Source organism: Pleuronectes platessa, chromosome 9 (assembly GCF_947347685.1).
Source record: "Pleuronectes platessa chromosome 9, fPlePla1.1, whole genome shotgun sequence".
NCBI classification, from domain to species: Eukaryota; Metazoa; Chordata; class Actinopteri; order Pleuronectiformes; family Pleuronectidae; genus Pleuronectes; species Pleuronectes platessa.
The window spans coordinates 26,280,730-26,308,614 of NC_070634.1; the positions used below are offsets into that span (position 1 = coordinate 26,280,730).

Genomic DNA, 27,885 nt, shown 5'->3' on the forward strand with positions numbered 1-27,885 from the left:
GCGAGAGCATGTTTGAGCCGAGATGTGACGTCGTGCTGTGGCTCCGAACATTCACACAAATGTGTTGTATCGCGGCTAAGTGCAGGTCATTAATCTCATTATCAGTGGTATGAGGCGGGCCCGGGCTGGAGCGGCGTCTGCTCCGATCCAAGCCGCTCCCTCTGGCCCTCGCCAGAATGAGAACACTTTTCTTCTTATTTTTCAGGCTTCGACATTCTTGTCTGGCAGCTGTGCAAGCATGTTGTGGAACAGAGCTGAGAACCTCTTAAGCTACAAATGATCTGGAAAAGCCAGCTCTGCTCGGGCTCTGTAGTGGGGAAGACGGGAGGCTGCGGCCTCAAAGAAACTCTCCGAGGTTCCATCAGGGCCCCGATGATAAATCTGAAGGAAAAGCCACAGCGATTCAGACTCAGTCGGTGTTCAGTGATTACAAATTAAAGACAGACAATCCATTTATCTGGATCTATCCTGTTTTTCAAATAAAGGGCCTTAAACATTTATATATTCAAATTAGATGCATGATTCTTTTTTACGGGATCTCATCACAAAAGGTCACGACAAAAGTTTCCTGATGCTGAAAAAACCCAAGAAGAAGGATTATTAGTTCTGATGTGTGATGCGTCGTTGATCTGTTTCTTTCTGAGTTTATACAACAACCGTCAAATATCTGTCACTCATTCATTGATAGTCGTTGGGGGGGGTCTGTAGCCAATCCCAGCTGACATGAGCCGGGAGGCGGGGCTCACCCTGGACAGGTCACAAACTCTGGTTAAGTTTTTCGTGTTAGCTAATACTTTTCTATCCGGTCTGTTAGGGATTTTACTTTTTTTACGAACTTGGTGGTTAAAGTCAAATGAGGCAAACTGTCTGTTAAAGTTTTTCAAACTTGGGACAATGGGGATGATTATTTATTCATTTTTTACTTTAAAAAAAAGTCTTAAATCATACTGGTTTCCCACTGGAGACGCCCTGGTTTGTGCCACTCTGCATGTTGTTTTATTTACCATGTTTCAGCTCTTAAAATTTGTGGAGGAATTTTAATAGATTCATGCATATTAAAGAATTTGTGGTTTCACGTTAACGTGGCTTCTTGAATCAGAAGAACATTCTGTGTGTTTGCTGCTGTGTGGATAAGGATTTGCGTGTGTGAACCTCCGGGGTTAATGGCATTAGCAGCCCGTGATTGGGCCTGATGGCTTTCTGAGGCTGTAATGGCGTCTCCATTAAGTGTTTACTGTGAGCCATTCCACATGTCAGCTGTAGTCAAGCAGCCAGAGACGGAGGAGCGTGGGGCCGCCACAGGCTGGGGCACCGTGAGGGAGGTGAGACGCAGAGGGGGGAGAGGGGAGGACGGGGAGGTCAGCTGGCTGCACGGGGGGGGGGGGGGGGGGTCGAGATAAATCGTTACTGAAAGTGTGGTTTGGTTTTTTTGTTTTCTAATAAACTTTTTGGACTTGTCAGCTCTTTTAGACGAGGAACCGGGATCTGTTTTCAGTCTGAGGACTTTGATTTTAAAACAACTGTTTCAGAAAAAGTTCCACCTTCTTCACCAGCAGCCGTGAAGCTGCTGTTCTGTGAGGACACACCGATCTGCAGCCATTTAAAAACAGTTCAACACACAGAGAGGTTCTGGATCGGAGCTGCTGTAGTTCTCTCTGCAGTGGGGAGAGTGCACTGTGTGACCTGTGCAGACTCCTGAGTCAGCAGACCTCGGTTTGTACCAGGGATTTTCCCGCAGCCCAGTAGCTTCGGTTGCTCTCTCTCCGAGTTCTATCTGACAGCGACATATGGAAAACATTAAATATAAAAACACTTTGAGGAGGAAAAGAAACGTGGCACACACCAAACTGTTCCCTGGAAATTACTGCTGAGTCACGATTATTTAATTTAGTTTTCATCTTTTTAAATCTGAGGATTCTTCAAATGTTTGTTTTTTTGGTTTCATTTTTACATGGTTACGAATTAAATCACAGTCTATTGCATCTGTTGTTTAAAGTTCTCCACTTTATAGACTAAATAATACATAGAATTTTTGGTTATTTTATATTTTAAAGAGAGATAAAAGAATATAGAGTTATGTAGCAGCAGGTTTCCTTTGATTGACAGCTGTTCCAGCCTATCAAGGTTAAGATCAGTGTTTTATTGGTTTGTTTCTATTTGAGTTACATGTTTCATAGCGGTTTTTTTTAACATCTAAAGAAATGTCTGGTATCACTTCATCATCTTATCTCTTGAATCAGTTTGTCTTGTATCAGAAACAGATAACAGATAATGAAGCTTCCTTCTCCTCATAAAAACACAGTGTCACAGACGTGTAGATGTGTTTTCCTACCGTCTCTGAACAAAGCCGAGCAGTTGAACTCCGGTCGTCGTGCTCGTGTCAGGGTATAATTCAGGTGGGGGGGCTCGGGGGTGGTCGCAGGGGTCGGTGTCTGTCTCTGGAGCTGGAGCCGAGCGGTGAGTGCGTGATGGGGGTCATCCTGTGGCCATGTGAACAGGAAGGTGCGGGTTGAGTGTGAAGGGCTGAACCTCTTCGCCGTTTATCAGATAGCTAATGAAGCAGAGCGGCCCTGAGAGAGATGGAGCGAGGGAGGAGGGGTGGAGGAGCAGAAAAAGGGAGAAGGGGAAAGGGGGCAAAAGGAGGAAGGGGACAGACAGACGGGCGGGGTGGTGCGGAGGAGTTTAAGGAAAAAGAAGGAGAAGTTAAACGTGGGAATGTTAAATCAGGCGCTCCGACCTCAACTGTTACTAATAAACCACCGGCTTCTGTGATCCCTCTGAGTTGTATTCCCTCCACAATGAGAAGAAAAATACACAGAATATTATTTATTACATTTCCTGGATAAAAATCAGCAGAGGCCGTATCACTCAGCTCCTGCTGTAAACATTTTCTCTGGAAGCACGAGAAGCCAAACTGCGTTTCCCAAATCCCATCATCGCAGCCGTCCAGTTTACTACAGGCTGCACATTCATCAGCGCGGTCGGAAGGAAAAGAAAGAAAAGAGTCATTTCATTACAAGTTTAAATAATCATCCAGTCAGACGATCAAAACAGTTTCACAGCCTCCATGTCAGCGTCGGGGATATTTCACTGATTCCAGTGATAATTCATTCTGCTCACGCTGAGGAGGGACGGATTCAATCCTCAGACCAGCTCTAATATGTTCTTTTATAATTCAATATTTATATTTATTTTGTATTATTGCTGCGACAAACTATTATTCACATTCTCGCAAAATTGTTTTGTGTAGCCACAGTTTCTCAGAGCCCAGGGGAGCATCTTTAAATCGCTCTGCATGAAACATCTAAAACAAAGATATTTAGTGTAATATTATGTATAAAAGAATCCTTACATTTTTTTATTTGACAACTGTTGTGGTTGTTTTTCACTTTGCTTTGTGTGTTTATCAGGGGAGAAAAGCTCAAGTGAATGTAAAGTAATCTGATCTGATCTGAAGCTTTCTGATTTATCTTCTTATCTGTTAAGTGAGAATCTGACCCACAGACTAATGTGATTTTCTAAGAGATGTCACATTTCCCGTCAGTTCAACGAGCTCAAAATGTGGAAACAATCAGAAACAGATTCTGACGGAACGTTGATGTTTCAATGAGTCCGAGGAGCCGATATCGTCCTGTGTGAGAATCTGGTTTGTTCATCAGGGGCCAGAGGGTGAGAGGTCAGGGGTCGGGCGCAGGGGAGCCATCAGCCTTGAGCGTTCAGGTGACCCTGAACGATCCTGAGATAGGCCGGCCTGGCTCCCCCCCCGAGGAAGAGCATTCCATCACTGTTAGTGTGCGTGAGACGGCAATTAGCACTTTACTGCACAGCGGTGTCACCACTTCATCTGTGAGGAGAAATCACTTCATTAGTCTTTTCTTATTGAAATCAGAATATCAGTTGATCGATGCAGCAGTTCTCCATATCACTGGTTTCTAAAAGATTGTTCCTGTTAAAGTTTAATTCCTTAAAGAATCTAATAAAGGTTATTTATTAATTTACATTAAACCTTTTGTGCAGATTCAGATCTCTCATAACTTTTATCCTGGCATTTCCGCCAACACCAAAATATAACAAAGAAAAATGATGATGCAAATAAAATATTGAATATACAGTATATATGATATAAAATAAGAAAATACTGATTTTAATTTACTGTTAACTTTGATGAGCATGTGTGTGTATGTGTGTATGCGCGTGCACTATTGCAGAAGGGAGTCAGTTTCTGCTTTTTCCAACGTTAGCACATAAAACACACATAATGCATCTGGCTGGACTTCATGGACACACACGCACACACACACACACACTCCATTCAACACAAATCCAAGTGGAGCTAATAAAGTGCGCTGATGTGAGACCGGCTGAGAGTTCACCTGAGCAGAGGCGGAGGAAGCTAACTCTCCACCTTCCTGCTGTCGGCTCTGAATTACAGCTCCGGCTCTCGACTGTGTGGAATAACACCAGCGAGGTTTCACACCAGTGCTCGTGTGTTGTGTTACTGGTTCACTGCCTGAGTAGTTTTCCATACATCAGGTATGTTGTCATGGTATGTATGTATGGAAAACTACCACCAGTGAGTGAGAGGTGTCACTCCAGTTCATCAGGTGTTTGTGTTGAGACGCAGTTCACATGAGCGTCTGTTAGCACCTGTCACATTTTACCTCCTCAACAAGGACACTAACGACTCCACACAGTGTTTTGAAGAGTGTTTATATAGACAGAAATATTTTTAATAATATGTTTACATTAGCTTATAGAATATTAAATTCATGATACATGTTACAAACATTACATCCTGACATGATGATTTCACAAAACACTGTGAAAACTCAAACTAGCTGTTTTACTGGGATTAAGACACTGCACATGTAATGTGATGGATTTTCCTCACGTCCTCAATTGTTGCTTATTCAGGTTTAGAATAATCAGAATATGTTGTTTACAAGGCATCAACTTATTCAGGCTATTGTCTTTAAGCGTGTTAATGTCAGTCAGTCTGTGAAAAGGTTATTATCAGGCCGTCTTTGCTTTAAAGTGAAGGCAAACACTTGGTATCTTGACATTTCTGATTCTTTACGGCAACTTGAACCTCCTGAATAACAGGTTTGTGATCAGTTTACCAAGAATCTGAACAGAGAATCAGTAAGAAGTGAAACTATTTAGTACGGACTGAATGGATAGAATCTCAAACATATTAAACTTTAGATATTATCTTAAAGATATGCTTTCATCCTGACATACTTCTGTTGTAAATTGTTGCTCTTGGACCTTCTGTCCTCACTGATTTAATTTATCAATACGTGAGCAGTCATGAGCTTCCCTCTGTCTCTCAGTCTCCGTCTGTCTGTCCCTGTCTCCCCGGTGAGTCTCCTCTAATCAGGCTGGACGTGCCAGGGATCAGCAGCTCTGACCTGCTGGCTCTGGTTCACCATAAATATTATGGGACGCCGTCGCTGGCTGTTTAATATAGAGCACGGGTCCATTAAGGGACCCAGACGATCAGCTTTCACTGGAGTATATAGGCTAATAATAATAATGCTGCTGCTGCTGCTGCCTACACTGTGGAGTTAGAAATAGTCACACATGAGCACAAGTCAGGAGCTTGGAGGATGTTGTAATTTTAGTCCTTCTAGTTTATCAAATCTCTAATATTACTACTGACGTCTTTAAAAGCTGTGAGACCATGTCAGCTTTCTGCAAAACCGTTTTGTGTGCATGTGCACGTGTGTGAGTCTGTGTGTGCCAGCAGCACATTCAGCCTGTGGGAGGGCTCTGTCCTCCTTTCCCACAGTATGTGTCCCATGAGCCTTTGCAGTGACGTCAGGACAGAGGTACGAGCGAACGCCCGGCTCAGAGGTCACAGGTTGGCTTCCTGTCTATCAGCATCAGAGTTGGGCAGTGTCCAGTGTGAAGCGTCAAACTGTCCTCATGATGTGTCGGCTGGTTTAACCTCTGTCTGTCTGTGTGTCTCTCTCAGGCCATGTGGATGATGCTGCAAATGGACGAGCCAGACGATTTCGTCATATCGACAGGGGAGGTGCACAGTGTGAGGGAGTTTGTGGAGGCGGCCTTCAGACATGTGGGGAAGACTATTGTGTAAGTACAAACTCACAAACACACACTGACAGATACACACACATTGTCACATCGGTGTTTCCATGAATCTTCTATGTTAGTCTCGTGTTTGAATGAATTGAATTGAATCAGGGTCACACATGGTGGCCTTCACTGACACTTCCAAACTCAGGTCTGGATTAAATGTCATCACATGGTCACAGAGACAAACAGAATGAAAACGCTCATCTCTGTCTTCTGCCTTTGAAAGAACTTTATTTGTACAGCACCTTTCACACAGGTAGAGTTCAAAGAGTTAGGGTTAGGCTACAATTCTGTTATGTTTGGAGAATCCTAAAAAAGTTGTTTCCCGGAGTTTCTCTTTTTATATTTGAAGAAAGCAGCAGTAGCATTCAGATGAGGGGCGGAGCCTGTAGAGCAGCTGCAGGCAGGACATGGTGTACACATTTAAAATGTTTTTGTTTATTGATACCATCTTCGGCCTTATCACCAAAAGCTCTGGAATCTGTTAGTAATTCAAAGTCTTCAGTTTTGTTCTTCTACGTGAACGGCTCCTCTTCTTCATCCTGAGTTATTCGTATTCTTCAGGTGTCACGTCCGTCACTTCTCTCCAACAAGCCAACTCAAGCAGCTATAGAAACAAGCAGCTGTTTTCTGTAATCTGTCAAATAAACCATGAAACAGATTGATTAAAGTAAGAAGCCATGGAATATATAAATAAGTTTTAAACCCCAGGCTCTGATTCTGCCTGTAGGAGAGCTGAGGTGTGTATTATCCTCTCCTTGTTTTGGAAACCCTTTACAAGGCTCCTGTCACTTCCTTCCCCTCCTCCATCTCACCTCTCCTTCACCTCCCTCCTGTGTCCTGCACGACGCAGGAGGGAGGTGAAGGTGTGTGTCCTCCTCCACGATGCCTGTTGTGTAGAGTCATGGAAAAAAGAAGAAGCAGGCCGGCAGGTGACATGTTTTGTCTGAGTGAGACGTTAAAGAAACAAACCGCACAAGAAATAATCAGGGAGACGTGAGCTGGATCTTTGTTTCCCCCCCCCCCCCTGTAAAGATGTGTCTGTTTCCAGGTGGGAGGGGAAGGATGAGAATGAGATCGGCCGTTGCAAGGAGACCGGGCTGGTGCACGTGAAGGTGGACTCAAAGTTCTTCCGCCCCACTGAAGTGGTAAGTCAGTTTTCTTCCTGTGTTTGTGTGTGTGTCTGTGTGTGTGTGCGTGTGTGTGTGTGTATGTAAGTGTTGTCTGCTGCTGTTGAAATGATGCTCTGCTGGATTGTGTTTCCCTGCTCTCTGTCAATGACCAGTTTGAGCATATAGATCTCTTTAGTACAGTAATAACATTAAAATCTTTATGACTGGCCTGAACCCCCACAGCTGCAGCCAGGAGGACATTATACATGTTTATGAGTTGTTGTTGAAAGACGACTTTGTTTTTATAGCTTATTAATTGTACATTTGACTCTAGAGAGTCACAGCTTCATCCATACTGATTCGTTTTAATACACAAAACGATGACACTGGTCATTTACGTGCTGGTGTGGACAGGAAGCAGATCTTCAACTCAGCAGTTGGTTGTTGAGTTACAGAAAGACACCACAGAGGAGAAACGACTGGTGAAAAGTGAGAGCGGGGGTTTCTTCTCTCGTCGTGTCGTGACCGATGAGAACCAATCAGGAAGCGAACCCAAGTGACTTCATCATCGTTTCGGGGCTCAGCTGCTTTTCCTTACTTCTCAGTTTCATCTTACTTCAAGACACTGCACTGCAGATACTTCCTGTCCTATATACCTGACCTTAACACGAATTCAACAGGGTTTATCTGCATGTATCTGACTGCCGGTCATTGTGTCTGAGACCCGGCACTTATCAGCAGTAGCGGGTCCAGTCGACAGCCCGGCTCTGCTCATTGTATGTGTTTTAAAACAGCTGGAAACCGGCCAGCTCGCCTCTTTAAGAGTAATGTAGGCTGCTTCCTGCCGCTCGGAGCTGAGTAGGTGCTCATATTCAGCCGGGGAAACTTTTTAATATGGAGGGCGTGAAGTGGATCCATTAACTCTGCCAGTGAGTGAAGGAGCTGCTTTGACAGAATGAGAATGTCTATCAGCTGGTGCAGGGACAAGAGTGGACAAGAACACCAGCGTTTTCTAACAGTAATCAAATGAGCATCCAAATCCAAAATGAGCCAGTGTATTATCCCCCCCATCTTTCTCTAGGTGTGAAGTGTCTTTGACATTTGGGAAGTCTTTCTCTCATCGCTGTCCCCCGGGGATGTTGTGACTGCTCCCCTGCAGAGGGTGTAGGGTTTCCCCGAGGCGTTGTGGCCCCAGATTAGCTGTCAGGTTCCCAGTTTGAAGCAAGGAGTGGCCCTCCGCTGAGCCTCGGCCTGGCGAGATTAGAGCTGAGATGCAGTTGAGTGACGGGGGAGGATTAGCAGGGAGGCCCCGCTGACTGACTGCCGAGGCGATGGAGGCAGCGGTCACACACCTGGGCCATTCTTCTCCGTGCATGTTGGCTCATTCATCCACAGCCGTAACCCTGAATCCAAACTGGAAACCAGTCCAGAGAAACGTCGACAGTGACCTGTCAGCAGAGAGAGGGTTTTGTTTCTAACGGGCGATGTCTCCCTGTGGCGTCGATGCCCAGTGCAGCTCATGTGCTGATGGGATGTGGTGCATGAAAGAGCCAGTCGGTAAATAACAGTGACACCAGGTGAACTTTAAAGTGACTGCAGGTAAACGTCCACTCACACATGAAATCCATGCAGGCGACTCAGACCAGAGTCCGGAGCTGAAACCTTGTGCTGCTGCAAATGTGTAGAATCGATGTCCTTCTTTATAAAACATTATTTGAAACCAGCATGTTGTTCACAGCCATGTTTACTCGCTGGCTTCCCTCTGCCTTGGCTGGTGCATTGCTGTGTGTTTTGGCCCGTTACCGCCACTTGTGTTTCACTGGCATTGTACAGAACTATTGGCAGAAATGAGAAACAATGCGCCAATGCTAAAACACCAGGAGATCCACTTTCTATAAGATCCTATTATTAGCACCAGCTTTTCCATATTTTGAAGCTGGAAGAGCATGTGGCCGTTTGGTCAAAGCAGTAGCTCAGGTGTCACCGGGAGTTATGAGGCAGCGGATCTGAGTTCTCAGAGAGAGACTGACTCGTCCTGCAGAGAATCATCCAAACTGACAGATGGGATTCAGACGTACAGTCCTCTCACTTCACATCTGCCTGCTTTACTGTGTCTGGACCGATTCCACTGGTCACACGTGGCACAGATCTAAATGTTGTGTTGTAAGTCCGATGTAAATACACAACTGCCCCGAAACGAATATCCAAACCCGAGAAGGTGAAAAGATGTTTCCTGTTTGTCCAGGAGCAGAATCAAATTTATTTTCAGTTTCTTTAACGTAGCAGTATTGGGCGTCACCCTTAGCGCAGGTATGCTCTTCTTCAATTCCTCTTTTTGTTATTGATATTTCTTCCTTCCTCAAAGCTCAGATGCTGATCTGTTGTGTTTGTTGAAACACTGCAGATGAAAATAAGTCTGCATGGCTAAATCTGAAACGTATATATTGCATGTTGATATAAATAAAACAACCAAAACTTAGAATAGTACTCAGCAGAGCTCAAACCTCCACCAAGGCCCAGCACTGAAACAAGCCTGTAGCTAAAACCACATTATGTTCTCTGCCTCACATCGGTGGTATTTACTGGTTTAAGCTTCATCCCTCACACCCCCACCAGATCCAGTTTATTCCAATGCAAATGCAAAGATTCATCGATACCAGCCATAGAAAAACGGTTAAATGTTGAACATTGTTAAAGGAAGTTATAAAAATAATTTCCTGGATCTGCCTCCAGATTTGGATCTGCACCAACATGCACTGGGTTTTTCCCTGATCCCACATCCGTCCATCAGCCTGTGTGGTCATCCATCCTGTAGGATTTGCATTATCCTGAAGATCTTCTGGATCTTTCTCTACCTCCTGGTTATTTTCAATCTGTTTATTTTAATCCTTATATTCTAATATTTTGGAAATGGCCTTTCACACATTCCATAAACTCACAGTAAAGAGTCCAGAAACATTTATTTTTGTTCGTGAAAGAACTGGAACCAGAAAAGTAAATATTTGTGACTGTTCAGACTTTTAAAAAGAAGTTGAATGCCTGTCTGTGTGTTACTGGAACGTGTGTTTGCGGCTCAGAGGTTGACGGTTCACTTCCAGCCGGCGGTTTCCTCACTCTGTCTCAATATCTCTTCATTTCTATGGGAGGGCTTAGGGAGACTGAAGTGTTTAACCTCTGACCCCTTCAGACAGGAAGTGACTGACACCGAGCTCACAGCTCAGCATTGTGGCTCTCCTCAAGTGGAAATACCTGTCATCAAGAGTGTGTGTGTGTGTCCGTGCGTGCATGTGGTTGTGTGTCCCTGTGTGCGTGTGTGTTTTTAGCTGACTCAGACTCTTTTGTTAGAATGTTTGCTATTGAGCAGCAAGACATTTTCGGATCCGTGTGGGGCCCCCCTGTTTAAAATGTGCATGTGGCTGTGTGTGTGAGAGAGTGTGTCCTCTGGCTGTGTACTAATGTATATGTAATTCATCATTATCCCTGTCAGTGTGTGTGTCTGACATGAGCTCATTTATCTCCCCAGCCCCCTGGGACAGGAGCGAGCAGTCGGGGGGGGGGGGGGGGTTAAATATGCAGGTGCGCTCCACATGTGGTGCGAGTGTGTTTCTTTGTGCGTCCTTGTGCACTTGTCTGTGTTTAATCTGGGACCCGACGCCCCGAGGCTGCAGAGTTGAGGGCGAGTTAGTCTGTGGTCAGGGACGCCCGTGTGCCGGACGCGGCCAATCAGAGCGGCCAATCGTCTTCTCCCTGCAGATCGCCACACGTGGAAGTGACACATGTGCTGTTGGAAGCCGTCAGGGGTTGTTTTGAATAAAGCTGCAGGTAAGTTTTCATCCAGCACCAACTGTCCCGGGTGCTGTTAGTTTCCATTGTAACTGGCTGTGCTGAGCTGGCAGGCGCTTGTCAGCTCGTGGACGTGTGCCAGCTCTGAGGTTTGGCTCAGGTGAGCGTCTTCTGCCTGAGCCTTTTGGCAAGGCGTGTCTCAGTGTATTGTGCTCTAATGGGTATGATTAGTTTGAGTTGCCAGGTGATATATACGGGATCAGGGCTTTAGCGATATCTGCCGTGATCGGATGGTTTCCTCTGTTTGGTTCTCACAGATTTCTAAAGACGCTGAGAGATTTATACGTGTGTGAGAGACCCGCCTTTATGTTTATTCAATGCATGTGATTCATGGAGTGGGATGCACAGTGCACAGTGAGAGGGCCCATATTATGCTGTTGGGGTTTTATCCTTTTCTTTATACATCTTGTTTTTGAGCATGTTAAAGTTCTGCTCAGTTTCAAAGCCCGCGGCGGAGAGAGTCCTCCCCTCGCACAGGAAGTTTGAGACGCCCTCATTCCATCAGTTTCTTCTCTGCCCGTAAAGCGCCTGCGTCACGGGGCACAAAGAAACATACCGACCCACCAGCCACGGTACAACTGACGCCATTGTTGCCCTGGCTACAGCTGTGTTTTCACAGTGGATCGGGACGCCTCTGGGTAAAAGGGGGTGTGACATACGCGTTTGATAAAGCACAGAGAAAATGGGGTGAACCCGCTGACCAATCAGAGCGGAGCGCGCCATTTGGAAAGTAGGCCAAGAGCTGAACCGGAGCGTTTCAGAGAGACGGGGGAAAAGAGGTGAGCCAAATTAACATTAACTGTAAAAATTTAAAAATCAACGGGGGAAGAAGGAGCGTATGTGGAGGAGAGGTGGGTGTGTGCGTGTTCATCGATGAACCATGTAGGAAGTTGTGTCGCTCGGGAGGGAGTGTGTGTTTCTGGGAAGTCGTTGCGTGCTCCTCGTTAATTTGTCGATAAGATCATCGCCTGGATTTTTCTTTTTCTTCTCCGAAAGTCTCACAGTTTATCGTCAGGCCGGAAGCAAAAGTGCAGACGAGTGAAACGCACACAAAGGTTGTGTGTAATTTAATATCGCTCCGTGCTGCTGAGGAGCTGAGGAGGATTCAACTCAAAGGAGGATCACACTTGTTGCAACTCTGACTCAGAGGCCTGCAGTTTACTGTAGTGTGCATCATGTTTACTGTATCTTATAAAGCTGACCTCATGTAGAGATAAGTTTCACCTCCCTTTGTTTTATGTGCTTCAACTTGTCTTCAGATTCATCTTCAAACTCCTTCACCACTTTCTACTTTCTGTAAAACACTGACTTCTGTCTTTGCAAATCACACTGAGGTCGTCTCCGGAGCCGGTCCAGTTAAATTTGATTATTTTATGGAATCAGCTCCTGTGCTCTCAGGCGTTGATCTTGTTGAACATGAGCACATTGTGCTGCTGTAGCTGCTGTTGGTGAACTTCTCAAATCAGAGAGTCAAACTCATAACAGTCCCTCTGCTGTTCTCAGGTGTCAGTGCCTCACAGTTTAAATACACTCACCAGCTTTGCAGGATAATGTGTTGAGTTTGTAGTGTTTTAAAATGCATACAAACATATTTTAATATTAGGTTTATAGTCAGAAATATATCTAGTGTTGTGATTTAATTTGGTTTTAGGAAATAAAGTAGAATTTTAATGTATTTGTGATTTATTTAACAAGTTAGAATATGATGGATATTTATTTAAGAAGCATATTCGTCTCGTAGGAATCCCTAATTGTTGATGTAGGCGAGTGTGTGTGTGTGTCTGTGTCTGATACATGCAAGGCAGAGTTATTGTGTGTCTACACGTACACACTTGTGCGTGTCCGCACTAATGCAGCCCGGCCGTCATTCTTCCAAGTTCATGTGTCGCTGCAGGGCATGAGGTGATGGGAGCTGAGTGACAGCTCTGTGGTTTCTGTCCAACCACTCACTCAGAGGAGGAGGACGAGGACGAGTGGTGATAAATGGGAAGTTGTCTCTCAATCTGTCTTTATCTCTCTCGATGCCGTCAGACTCTCGCATTACTCTTCCACTGACATTTTCTCGGCTCAGCCTTTTGCACTCGCGTCTTTGTCTCAGTCACAGTGATGCAACAGGAATGAACGTCTGCCCAGGTGAGATTAACCGCCCCACAAACAACTATCTCTCCATCAGCTGGCATGTGCATTGATCCCTGCAGTGTTAAAAACAAAGTCAAAAACATTCCTGGATCTGACGCTTCCATCTGGATCTGCACCAGATTGTAATACCTTGACACACACCACATTCTACCAACAGGTTTTGTGTTAATCTGTCCAGTAGATTTAGTTTAATCCTCCTGAATAACAGACACACAAATGCAGGCAAATCAACCTCCTCAGCAAAGGGGGAAATAATAATATCTCCATAAGTACACAAGTTAATACGTGTTCGTAAAATGTCTCAGAATCAAAGACATGTTATATAATCCAGTGTCACATGTGATTGGTGTGAAGCATCACTGTGATGCAGCTACAGTAGCAGGGCCCGTCTGTCATGTCACGGCGTCGCCCTCGTTTCTCTCCCGTCAACATGTCGAGGCAGACGGCCGCCCACACCGAGTCTCTGTCAGAGGTGGAGCTGAAGTTCTCTCTCCACTGTCACCAAGTGTTTACAACCTGTCACGTAAAGTGCTTTTATATAAAGTATGTTGTGAGTTAGCTTAGTTGAATTTAATTAAAAAATCTAAATATTGAGCTGAATAAAACACCTAAAAACGAGTAGTGGTGCAGATGAGCGCTTGTATCTTTAATAAAGATCAAGTGGAACTTCTTCAGTGCTCTCAGCCGTCTATAGCTAGAATTCCTCTGTGTATATTAACAGGGATTTCCATCTGCGCGCTTGGCAGCTGTGAGGCATGTTAGCCAGAGGCGCTGCTGCTTCACTTCCAAGTAGTTTAATCTATTTAATATTCCTCCATCAATAACCTTTTTTAAATTAATTATATAATTAAATCGATTGTCAAAATTAGTTGATCTGCTAATAATTTTTGCATCATCCCACTGGCATGCCTGCGGTTTACGGTGGCATTAGTGGGCGGCGCCTTGTCTCTGTGGTGTGTTTTGATTGACAGCCAGGGATCACCCTCTGAGGTTCCCATGTATCGAGAGGCTCGGATGCAAATGAGGCTCGGGGAGAGTCACGTAGGAGCATTCCCTGCAGTGCACTCATGTTCCGTCAAACCATGACCGATTATGCAAGTTTATTCTTGTGCGGCACAAACAAATGTGCAAAAGCGGGAGTGCTACATACCACTGCTGCTGCACGGGCCTGTGTGCAGCAGAGTGTGTGTGTGTGTGTGTGTGTGTGTGTGTGTGTGTGTGTGTGTGTGTGCGTCGTGGGCATTAACAGAAAAAACACACACGGTCAGTGCATGGTTTGGATTTATCTTTGTGTTCATGCACGGAGAAGAAAGACGCTGATCAAATAAATCCTGCTCTTATCTTCGCTGTGACCCAGTACAACATCCTGCTGCTGCATCTGATCTCAGACCTGCTGCTGCTGCTGCTGCTGCGCGGAGCCATTGTTCTTTTATTTATTGACACAAGCGAGTTCAAAGTTTCTAGTCACAAGCAGAACTGACGTCAAAAGCGGATAAAAAAAGACACTGGTGTGAAATGTGGAACGCATCCACACCTGTGAGATTCTGACGGAGCAGTTGCTCTGCCTGTTTCTTTTTAGTATCCGGGCCGAAGGTATGAATCAAATCAACCCCCTAAAAATAAACCTATTGTGACACACCACACCTCGAGATCTGTCAACTGCCTGTCCGTCAGTGTGCGTAAGTCTTGGTCCTGAACTTCCTTCTTGCGTCAGATCTCTGTCATTCCAGAGAAGTGCGATACGCCGAATCAGAATTCACCAGAAACACTCGTCCTGTCGTCAGTGGATGAGGAGCCTCAGACAATGGCTTCTCTGATCCGGGGAACAAGGACACTGGGTGTGGTGGTAACCTTTGATTACTGTGACTGGCAAGTGGAGTCCACCCCCCACCCCCACACACCCCCGCTAAGGTCCTGCATGACAGGGACGCACCTGAGAACTCATCTACTTGATTGAGTTTAAAGACCTTTTCTGATCACTGACCTAATTAGACATCTTCAGAGATCTTCTTTAATGCATTCCTTCTGGCTGTGTGAGGAAGTGGGTGAGGAAGTGTGTGAGGAAGTGTGTGAGGAAGTGTGTGATGAAGAGTGTGATGAAGTGTGTGACCTCCCTGCCCTGTGTCCCTTAGTGATCTCCTGCCTCTCACATCTATTGATGGCCACCACAGATGGGACCTGAGACAAAGACAGACACAGGAACTTCACCTGTTGCTGCCAAACTGGAAATTATTGAGCTATTCAAAATCCCAATTAGAGCCACTGCAGCTGGTGGAACACTGTCACACAAGTCATGAGAAAAATCCATGCGTTAAGTTAAACAATGTCGAATGGAAAGTAACAGGTAACATCACATCAGTCGCTTGGCAGCTCAGCGACTGTGTCACCCGCACCCAAAACAGAAATATGCACAACAACAATACCTTGATGAATTCTTCAAGCAGCTTTATTCTCTTTGTCTCAGCCCATCGCTGCTGGTTGCTACTAACACACAGCTAACAACTCTAAAGACCTGGAGGCCAGACTGCTGCTGAGTTCCCATCTGATGGTGTGGCTGCAGGACGGACTGGAAAACTACGCTTGAAATATCGTTATTCTTATTTCAGTCATATTCTTTTTCTCACATCATCTGTCTGCTGTCCGTCCTCACAGATAAATCCCTCTTTCTTCATTTGTCATAGGTTCAAAGCTTCAGATTGTCGCCGTGCAGATTGTAAAAAACCTTCGAGGGGAATTTCAAACGATAATCATAACTAAAAATTGTCGAAGCCAAATATTCTGACCTGAGGCACGGATGTATTCTCAGGGCCCTGATTAACTCAAATATGCAACTGATCCTGGATTCGCCGGCTGACATTTGTAATTGCGTTTGCAAGCAGGAGGAGCTGGTGCCAGAAAAGGACTCAATGTCAGGAGCATGGCAGATATTCCTCAAACACACTTATCAGCCCAGTTAGCCTGATTCTTCAGATCGTTCATATGTTGCTGCTCCTCAAATATCTTTGTCCTGGTATTCACGATACCAAGGAAAACTCAATCAAACAAATATCCACGGGTCCATTATCTACGCACGCAGACCAGTAAATTACGTGCATATTACGTGTTACTTTTTTTTTTTAAAACGTAAATCTTTTCCTGAACCGTAACAGGGACGATTGTTCCAACCCACAGAACCTGGTTTGACCTGCAGTCGGGGCTCCGGGAGCCGGAGACACATAAACCATGTCAGACAAAACTGTGGGAAAATGTGTATAAAATGCTGCAGTCATGAAAAAAATGGCGGTTTGAATAATTCACGTGGGTTAAAAGCATCATATAGTTTTAATGTAGTGTTGGAACCACAAGCAGAGACATAATGTATACGTGACACCGTCGGACAATGTGGAAAACTGACTTTAAGGCTTCTGAAGAGGGGAATTCAAGGAGGGTTCAAGAGTTTATTTGGCTCATGTATTTAAACTTAGTTTAACGAATGAGCAGCTCTGTGGAACCTGCATTCTTCACCTCTGGGCTGAAGAGACTGTGTGTAGAACTTCATTCTTTAAGAAAAATAAATCTGCTTTCACTATCCTGGTTTTAAAGAAGGTAAATAAGACATTTGTACGCCTGAGGTAAGATAGAGGACGAGGAAGACAAAGCTGAGAACCTGAGCTACATCTTCAAACCCTGCCTGCTGTCTCACTTCTGCACACGTGGACCTTCGCTGTAAAAAGTACCCTCCAAGTCCAATGTGGATAGAGCTTTGGCAGACGAGCTCTGTAGTAGCAGCACAGTGAAAACCATCAGATTTAGTTTTACCTCATATATCCTCTCCCAGGATCCCTGCAGCGACGCCTCCGCCCTCACATTGGAAAAAGAGACCAGACGAGTTCTGTTTGAGTTAACGTCAAGCGTCTTCTCAGCAGATATTAAACAACCTTTTTCCTCTTGACCCCGACCTCTCTGCTTTTACCATCTGAGCCTTCTTGTAAATATTAGTAACATTAGTGACAGACGACTCGTGCTCAGATGCAGTTAGAGCTGCAGCGAGGTCTCAGAACCGGTGTGTGATCCCCGTAAGGAGCGAATTCTTCCTCCTGTCGATGAGAAAAACAGGTAGGGCCCCACAGACCTGTGTGCTGCTGACATAATGGCTCCTGGCAGGCAGTAACTCATACAGCTCTGTCCCTGTGCTCCACGGAAGATTTTAACAGCATAACTGTGTAATATCTACTACTTAATGAAGCCTGAAATATGGAGGCCCTTTCAGAGTTTCCCAGTATCAAGTTGGAATTCTCTTCAGGTTTTGTAAAAAGCGCAGGAGGCTCCTCAACCGCTCAGCTGTTTTATATCCTACTACTTAGAGGAGGATTCAGTTCTTTTACAATGTGGGGGGAACTTTTATTAATGTGGCCTTTATCCCTGTTGGTCATTAGAGGATATTAACCAGCAGGTTGATTATAGAGATACAATGAGACCCTGAGGGACAACACCCAGCGCTGAGGAACACCAGGTTCCTTCCTGAGACAGTTCCTACCAACGGTTTGCATCTGAAGTCACCTCGAGGAACCGTGTGTACGCAGAACAACACGGACGATCATCTCTAACAGATCCGTCTTGTTTCAAAAATAACATGCCTCTCCACTCCGCTGCAATAAAAGCATCACTCATCCATCAGTCACCTGCTGACAGACGAGAGGTGGAAAATCACTGCAGCTCTCTGTGCGTCTCTCAGAGGGTCGGAGCTAGAATTCACTGAACCAGGTCAGACTAGGTGAGTGTCTCCTGTCGTGTTCTCCACGAAGGTTTCACACGTTCACTGCTGAAGATGTCGAGAGCCGTGAATAGAGATACTGAGTGAGATAAACCAACAGAGAATTTAAATCTTAACGGTAAAATCGAAAAGACCACAAACAACCTAAAGGTGGAAATAAGAGTGAAATCAATCTGCTCCTCGTAAACATCCATTGCTTTGCTGTAACTTTTCACAGTTTGACATTGAGCGTCTGTATTTGCCTCGGTTGTGCAAGCGCAGGTTAACAACCTGGTCAGGGTAATTGAGTTTCCCCCATGATGAGCTGGGTAACCTCCAGTAGAACGTGTGTTGATGCCCTGTGTTCTCGTTTCTACCCCCCCCCCCCTCTCTCTTTCCAGCAACACAGTGATTAAATGCCCTGTTATCATAACCTGAAAGAAAGATGGACTAAACACAAAAATAACACCAGGGTCATTAATAAAACTGAATTTTTCCTTTTAACGGACACTTGGACTTTTAATGCCGTCGTAAACTGTGTGATACCGAGTCGATGACCTGCCAAGACAGTGACCCACTAACTCTGTGGAGCTGGATTCTCCGACCTGAGGCTTTTCACTGAGGCATCCACCTTCATTCGTCAGTTATCATTCGGTTAAATGTGGCTTTGGATAGTGCGTGGCTGGTAAGGACAGGGAGGAATGAGCACCTATTATTATCCTGCTTTATGTCTCTGGCAGCGCGGCGGTGTCAGTCGGAGGCCGGCGGTGGAAGCGAGGGGGCCGGTTGTGGAACCGCTGGCTCTCTGAGGTGCTCCATCTCGGGGCCGAGGCTCCGAGACCTCCAAGTGAACCACAGCTGTTTGGATGGAGAAGTGCTGAGGCAGCAAACTCAACCGTTTTCACTGGGTGGAGTTCCCATACTGTTATATACAGTAGGTCTTAAAACAGGACGCGGCGCTGCTCGGCCGGGAGCCAGCGTAAGACTTTATTAACATGCAAACATCCCACAGCCGTGATTCACACATCACTCTCAACGACTCTGTTTTATTCCACACGTGTTTCCCAGTGGCGGTAGTTGGCCACAGCATCTGTGATCATTTTACGAGGTACGTGTCAGAAATTAGTCTGTGTTTTTTTTAAAGAGCAGCATGTGTCTGCGCTTCACCCTGATGTTCTGGGTGTTGCCGAACACAGCGAGCTGCAGGATTCCTCAGATTCCTCTTCGTGGAAGCCGGTGATAAGGGGAAACGCGAGGTAATGAGAGGCCCAGTGTTCTGACAGCAGTTTGCCTCGCTGATGGATTGAGGTGAATGTTTAAACACCAGACGGACATAAAGAAGCAAATGGCTTTTATGAGCGGCGTGATTTATCCACCGAACAAGCGTTGTCGAGCTCCGCCGGCTGAATTTATGGCACTTGACACACGAAACGGGCTATCACGGCTGAGTCTGGATCTCGGGCCGGGCCCCACGGTACTCTCACAAAAAAAGGAAGCATGAAATATTAGCATTATTTTAAAAGGTTTCCGTATATTAGGGAGGAATTGGGTGTCCTTTTCCAAGATGGTTCACAAGACAGCCATTCACTTTTCCCTCACCTACAATCCTGCTGTCTGGAAACACGGCCGACAGCCGGGCTCCACTGAGCTGGACGGGGAAAAGACGATAAAAGACGAGGTGGTAGAAGCGGTCCAACATTTTCACTCACAGTGTGAAAGTGTCCAGTTCAACCTCTCAGCCAATTTATCAGATGTTTAGGTTTGATTTCTGATGATCCAGACTTAGATACTAGAGCCCAGTGGATATGATGATTGGCTGATGATATCGGCCAATAGCAGCCTTTCAAAGACATATCTGCAAACTGTATTATTGCTTTTATTTTTCAGAATTAACTAAAAAGCTTAGACTACATAAATAACATACAGGATATAAATACACTCAACCATAGTAATGACAAAAATGAAGCCGAGGAGGAAGTGGTTTCTAAATCAAAAACTTAAAACTCTAGTTTTAAATAACTATGTAAAGTTGAAGGGATTTAATGTTTGTGTGAGAAAATGATCACCTGTCAGCCTCACTGACGTTAAGCTCTCCCCTTCACGTTTGATAGAAAGTCAAAGTATATCATTAAAAAGCCTGATGCTCTCGAGGAGCCACAGCCTGATCAAAAGCAGATTTGTGTTGAGGGAGAGTGAACTTCAGCCACATGCACATGTTGGGTTCGGGTGCGGTTTTCTTCGGTATAGAACCTATGATTTAAGACACTGCTCCGCTGGCGGCCTCGAGCAAATCACACTAAGTGGCTCGTTTGACTCTCGTCCACCAGCAGCCACATGAATCGAGTAGGTTAAGAAGTTTTGTTCTGTAAATTCTTATTTCAAAGTTTTCTTTTAAGTATATCCTGGATTCTCCTCAATGCGTTTTTATGTTATGGTTATGAAAAATGAACCGTTTAAATATAGTCGGCGAGATAAATCTGCATCACGTTTGCAGCGGTGCACCGGAATTTAAAGCTCAAATGTCGAGATTAGATTTCCATCCATCTATATAACAGAAATTGTGATTTGATCAAAGAACCAGATGTTTTCTAACACAGTTGTTCATCCTTTTTACAGATGATACAATCAGTAAAGTGTCACGTTCATCTAACCTGAAGTTCCCCAACCGTCAAGCAGCTCAGATTCAGACCTTTTCCACCACAGGAACCTGACGAGAACTTAATGGAGGCTCTTGTTTCCAGCGTTCTCCCTCCTCGGGGGCGAGTAGCTGCAGCTAAATGTCGTCACTGCTCAGGAGGCGATAGAAAATCCCAGTTCCAGTTACTGCTGTTGATTTATTTCAGGGAATTGGAAAAAAGTTGGATGTGGACAAGTTGGAATTCCACTTTAGTCGTTCCCTGTACAACAACTGGTTTCTTCACTTTATCTACAGCTCGTGAAGTTTGACTTGAACTGCCCGAAGGCTCCCAAGGCTCAGATTAAGAGAAGCCACAGGTTGCAGGTTAGATTCCTTCAGTGGAAAGGATCTAATCGTCTGGAACCCTGGACTCCCAAAATAACTTGTCCTGCTTCACCATATTGTTGTGAAACGGTCGTGTTGTCTTTGCAGAAGGTCTTCACAGGTTCAGTGTTTCCTCCGTGTAACCGGACCCCCCCCCCACAGCACTCGAATGGAGGCTTAATCCGGGGTGTAACAGAGACACACCAACACAATGACACAAAGGGTACCAGGGGTGTTTTAAACATGTCCATCCCATTGTGTGAGTGCTCCCTGAGATCAGAGAGCTGTCTGTCAAGAGGACCCTAAAACGGTTGTAGGGAGGAGGGAGGGGGGAGGGGGGAGTGTGTGGGAGGGGAGACGGAGGGCTTCCGACGGATTCCGCTCCCTCGCCACGCGTGAACTGATGTGCAGTTAGACGACAGGAGGCTGTAACCCCTGGGAAAGGATCTGTGAGGGGAAGAGGGACAGAGAGGCCTGAAAAATGGGATTGACCCTTGACCCTCCGTGTTGGTAATATGATACTGGTATCTCTATTGTGGAGGGAGCGGGGTGGGGAGGAGGTCACCAGGGGAAAGGGAAGGTAGCCGCCCGCCACACCACGCTGCTGATTGGAGCTTCCTGTGGTCAGCCACAGAGCTGCAGCTTGGAAACACACAAACATAAAGCGCACACTCACGTTTTTTCAGACAAACCCGAACATTGAGCAGAACAAACTTTCAAATCCATCACAAACTGCACTCAGAATAACAACATGTCTCCTGTCAGGCAGGCTGAGATGGAGAAGCTTGGAAAAAACGCTGGTGGTCACACGAGCTAAAACACCAGTGTGACATCGTTTTGGTTTTTAAATGCCTTTATAAAAGTATGAAGAGCTTTTTCAGAATCAGTGATATTGGTCAATAACGGACGTGAAGATGCCATGAGGGGAATCGCTGCTAGTCGCATCTGCACATAACTCTCTCTTGACCCTTCTTGCTGCAGCTCATTAACATTTCAGTAAAGTATGAAAATGAGAGGGAGCTTATCTGCAGGACTCACAACGTCAAGAGGAGCCAAGTGTCCCTGATATCAACAGTCAGAAATCATGCAAAACAGCCCAGGTCTGCTGCGTCATCACTAATCTACAAGGATTTGAATAATGCCAGGGGAGCAGGGAATGATTTATTTGTGTTAGATGATTTCCGTCTTCCCCGAATCTGCAGAGAAGCAAAACCATTCTCAAAATCCACTTCTCCAACATTAATAGCTTTATAAAGAATCTGAAGTTGAGGCTGGTTTCACGTGCTTTTTAAAATGACTTAAAAGAACCTTTCTCATCTAATGTCACAAGTTTATTTCCTGATTCCAGAGCAGAGTCACTCGTCCTACCGGCACATGAACAACCTGTTAATAAAAACAAGCTTTTTACAATCTGCAGACCTACTTTGAAATAATTAGAAGCAGACTGCACTCCAGCAGCTTTTATTAATTATTAATTAATATCCAGGTACCTCATTGTGTGGCTCCTTTAGTAGGAAACAACTCAATCAGCTTTTACCAGGCTAAGTGGAGAGGTTGGGCTCTCGGGGCAGAAACTTGACTCTACAGTGATTTATTGTTTAACTGAGCCGACTCATTAAAGTTAGCTGTAACTGATGCCATTAAAACTCTGGCCTCCAGCCAGACGCTGGGTTGTGTAACACCGCAGCTTAGCATGCAAACTGCCGTACCTGAAAGAGATTTGACTACAGCACAAAGAGAACTGTGGGGATTTCTGCTGCATTTCTCTTTGTTAGAAGCTTAAAGCACCGAAACAGAAAGTCCACCGCTGCACTTCTCGACCCGAGCGGTTCGTGCAGGAGAACTCTGCTCTTAGGAGAGAGAGAGAACTAGAGATTGTGTGTGAGTGAGTGTGTGTGTCTGGCAGTTTGGTATTTCCTGAAGGAGTTTCCTCCTACCGTCAGAGCGGAACCACCCTGGGCCCCTCAGCAGTCCAACCCACAGACTGACCCGGTACTGCTCCCGGAGAAAAGCAGAAATGCATGGCAGCAGTGTGGAGCCGCGCTGGATACCAAGGTGTACAAATATAAAAGAGGCATTGATAACGATGCTGACAGACGCATGGAGTGGGTTATTATCGAGGCATGAACGCATGGTCTCGCCAAAGCCAAGACAATGTCTCCACTTCTGCTCCGGGCTACAGGCAGCCATCGACATTCTGAGAGCCTGATTGTTTCTGTGCTGCCCAGATCCACGTACTGTGGCCTTATCCTGTGCTTGGGGGGTTAGGTGTATCTTCAGCTCTTTGCCGTAATTCGTCCTCGCCACAGTCCGCCCCACAGATAGGGTTAGGGTTAGGGTTAGGGTGAAGGCAGCACTGAGGCTCGTGGGCCGGGACTCGTGTGCTCGGGCCTGACGAGAGAAACCTGCCAGACGAGGAGGAAGGGAAAGAGAGGGAGCCCTGTTGACAGGGCGAGGGAGAGAAGGGTGAGTTATGTCAGGCCGTGTCTTTGCCCCCCCGTCCCAGCTGGGCTTCATTACCCAGAGTTCTCCACTGAGCAGCTTCGGGGGGGGGGGGGGACATGGCCACTGGAGTGTCCGACTCACAGAGCAGAGGCTGAACTCAGACCTGTTTCTTTTGAGTAACTTTGTAATAAGAAAGAAGGTAAAAAACTATCAAGCCTCCAAATGTAGGTTAGTTCCTTCAGTTATCTCAGCTTCTATAAGCAGCATTTCTGAATATTAGTTTTTTGATTAAATTTCCCATAAAGCCTCCAGACTTTTAATCCTATAAAGATTTTATAACTTGCTCAAATTTGTCCTTAAATCTTACTCAACCAAAACTGGGCCACATGGAAAAAAATATCCTATCACAAAAAATGTCATCTTATATCACAATATTAATATCCACTGTGCGAGGAAATAAATAATAATAAATAATGTGATAGTTCTACTAAATACAGTTTTTGAAAAGGATTTCAGATTCTTGAAACTCAAAAGTTACTGTTCTGATTTTTACTGAGGCATCAGTTCTGCCATGATTCCACATATTCAAGCAACTTTCTCATACTGTACCTAAATGACAAAAATGAATAATGACTGTTTGCTGAACTGCCTCCTTTGTTGTTTAGGTTTGAACATGTGTAGGAAACAGTTGTAGTCGTGGTTTAAACCCCCCCCCCCCCCCCCCCCCAGGTTTTATGGACACGGACACTCTTGATTGTTTATTAACACAATTAAGAGTTGCCGGGAAAATGTGAACAAAATAAGTATAATATAGTATTTTGGATTTATGACCTTTGCCAAATGTTTTCGTGTGAGAAGAAACTTAGAAACTTAAAAATGGGCCTCGGGGTGTGATTGTTAATCAGGCTTTATTTTTATAAAGTCAACATTTCAGAATGACATCTCGTCAGTTTGAGAGACCAAATGATGAATGTGTTCTATTATCGTTGTTGTCGCACTCGACACAAACACCTTGTGGTGTCTCTTTATTGTTTCTGCGTCTTTATTGTGCGGAGGAGAAAACAGGAGCTGGGCTGCGGGTCCACAGTCTGAGAATGGCAGGAAAGGCAGGAAGGAAGGAAAAGAAAGGAGGACAGTGAGTGAAGGATGGAGGTGTAGTGCTGGCTCTGAGCAAGTCGCAGAGATTTCTAGTGTGTGTGTGTGAGTGTGTGTGTGTCCCATAGAGCAGCATGTTTATAAATCAGTGAGTCGGGCAGTGTGTGTGTTGCAGGGCCGGTGTTTCCTGCAGTGTAATCTGAGTCTGTGGTGGAATGTGTGAACCACATCCGACTCCACTCCACTCGAGCCCCCGACTCACTCAATATCCCACTGTAAACAAGCCGGCTCTGCCAGGGTTTGTGAGACGGGACAGGTAGAGTCACTATTACACCCCCCACCCCCCTACCCCCCTCCCCCCTACCCCCCTCCATAATGTGATAGAGGAAATGCTTCAAAATAAAAGCACATTGGGAAGCACAGTCAGCAGAAGACAGTCCAGGAAGATATGGAACATCCAAACAAGTCTGTCATTCGGTGTTTAGAGCAAAGAACCTCCACCTCTGTGACGACTTCAGTGTGTGTGTCTGTGTGTGTGTCTGCACGTGTGCATGTGTATGTGTGCAGTTTAGACTAAGAGGTTAATTGTAGTGTGACCTCTCTAATGTCTTTCCCTGGCTTGTTATCTTGATTGGGTAATTAATTCTGGGGTTGCTCACTTCAGTCGCCCCAGTATTCACACACTCGTATGTCTCTGTTTCACACACACACACACACACACACACACACACACACACACACACACACACACACACACACACACACACACGCACACAGGAGCCCCCACATTCCTGTAACCCTGAGGCTGCTCTGTTGCATTAGTTTCTCTCTCTCTCTCTCTCTCTCTCTCTCTCTCTCTCTTGCTAAATGTATTTCTTTTTCTCACTCAATCATTCTCTGAGTTTGCTCGTCCATCATTTTGTCCCTCCTCCCTACTCGCTGCTTTGTGCGATTCTAACGGTGGACGATATATTCAGATTATACTGAAATGTAAACGGACTAAAAGCACAACTGCTCCATTAAATATTACATTTTCAAGACCACTAGTTCAGATATATATATATACGATAAAGTTACAGTCGGCATCAGCTGAGTCTTGTCCATGTGACCCAGTCATCTACTCTGACTTCTCTGTTTTGGAGGAATTTTATTTATTTTAACAGTTTTTCAACTTTTCTTACAACTCCAGCACGATTCTCTTCGTTTCAGTGTCTGATGTCAGATATTGAGAAAGTGCTGCCACACACCAGAGCACACGTGTACAATTACTGTAAAATCAAGTGAGCATCAGGTGTGACTGAAGGAAGGGAAGTCCCGAGACGTATCGGAGATTGGGCGTCGGCAAAGTGTTTGACCTTAAACGACTACCACGTTTAATTGCTTCTTTTTAAATCTGAAAATAGATTCAGCCAAACAAAGGCAACGGAGGCAGCGACTGAAGTGTTGAGAATGTGTGAGTGAAAAGACAAAAGAATAGACCAAGACAATGACGTGCATCAGTATGAACCAATCAGGTGCAGAAGTATAAACCAATCAGGTGCATCTGTATAAACTCATCCTAGCTTTGGTTAAACTGGAGGTTTGTTTACAACTTGTGTGTCCGGCTGCGTTTCTTGTTGTCTTTCATCTACTTGTCTTTGTTCGTAGTTTTCATTTGGGATTAAATCAGTTTCCAGAGCAGCAGGAATAAAACCAGAGGTGTGAAACATCATAGTGTTTCCAACAGAGCGTCAGTACTGTTACACAAACTGAGAATCATATCAGTTAAAGTGTATTGTTGTAAGAAAGGTCTCATGAAGGCCAGTCCATGAAGGACCCGTGCAACAAACCCATCAGTGGCACACACAACATCAGCTTAACTGCAGGTGAACCATTAACAATGAAGCAACACTATAAAACCAGACTTGTATCCACAGGTTCGATGCCCCTGGTGTTTTCCTTCACACCTGCTTTCCAGGATTATTTTACACGATGCATTAACAATACGAGCATCATGCTGACGTAGTTTGTGGAGTCGCAGATCATTTAAAAAAAAACATGGTCCTGTTTGTCAACAAATCATCGTTGGAGCGTGTTTTCTGCAGAAAGTAAATATTTTGAAGTATCTTTGGATTTGGGAGCATGCTCTGGATGGAGCGACCACTTCCTCCGAGCGGCAGACTGTTTTTTCTCCCGGCCTTATCACTCTATCGCCAGCCAACAGACGTAGAAAGAGAGAGTCGGTGTGAGAGAAAGAGAGAGAGCGAGCGAGTGAGGAAGTGAAGGCTCCCCCTCTCCCTCTCTCTCTCTCTCTCTCCCTCTCTCAGGTTCTGGCTCTCCCTGTTTGGGCACGATGAGAACAGCAGATTATTGCCCCTGATAAGATGTGGAATGCCGCTCGGAGAGGAAGCACCATTCTGGAGGAGATGCCTAAAGAAGACTGTTCCTTCATGTCATCCAACCCCCGCCCCCCCGACACCAACATGGGCCTTTTCTCTTCCCTTCTGTCTCCGTCCTCGCTTTAGAGGCAGGACAGAAACGAGAAGGGGAAGAAGAGGACGAGAGCCGGGATTAAAACCCATTGACCCAGGACCGATGGGCTTGTCCATTCAGGCCTCCCTCTCTCTCCTGGTCTCTCTCCTGTTATCACTCCGTCTATTCCCTCTGTCTTTGCCTCGTATCTGCTCAGTAATGAGATGCTAAGTTGACGACGGTGAAGTAAGATCCCTGCAAAACAACATGTGCCCGGTTTTTCTCTCAAACCACTTTCGAGCACAGAAATAACCCCAAAGGGAAAACTTTTCAGAGACGTGTGTGATTATCCAGAATAGCCAGAGAGCCGTTTCTGGGAAAAGATGTTACTATTGATTTTCGTCATTGTTCACCGCATAGTGTTGAGGAGGAGGAGGAGGAGGAGGAGGAGGAAGAAAAAAAAATCCCGTAGACAGATATTTCAAAACTTGGCTGAAGAAAACCAAAACTTTCCCTTGGCTGCAGGCAGCGAGAGGAAAGTGAACAGAAAATAGGATTTCTATTATTTTTGGTTGAGGAAAACAATTTAAAACATTTAATTAATGTCTTAAAACACAAAAAAACTAAATTTATACACATCTCTATATGAGACGGGACAGAACCCAGAAATCTGAAATTATTGAATATGTTTGTTAATATTAAATATGTTATCATCCGATCTGCTTCTCCTTATTTAACTTCCTAAGATTTTAACATTTAACTCAACAATAACGATAACTAGCTCACTGGCTTGTGACCCTTTAAATTGAAACCCCGTCATCGGCTGCACGTCCATGAGATGTGAGCAGAACCAATGGAAAGTGACACTTCTGTAAAATACACGTTTCTATCTTTGGATCTTTGAAGCAACCCCTCAGATTTTCTTCCAACCTCTTGGGGAGTCCAGACCACGGGTTTGGAACCAGTGG

The 27,885-nt window shown here is 45.2% G+C and overlaps 1 protein-coding gene across 1 annotated transcript in view; it reads left to right on the plus strand.

The window, feature by feature from the left end:
- The window catches only part of gmds (GDP-mannose 4,6-dehydratase), a 140,910-nt gene that overhangs the window by 101,335 nt on the left and 11,690 nt on the right, over window positions 1–27,885 (plus strand). Inside the window, exons 8-9 of the mRNA XM_053431249.1 lie at window positions 5,978–6,096; window positions 7,151–7,247. Coding sequence (XP_053287224.1) covers window positions 5,978–6,096; window positions 7,151–7,247 — 216 coding nt within the window. The remainder of the gene's footprint in view (window positions 1–5,977; window positions 6,097–7,150; window positions 7,248–27,885) is intronic.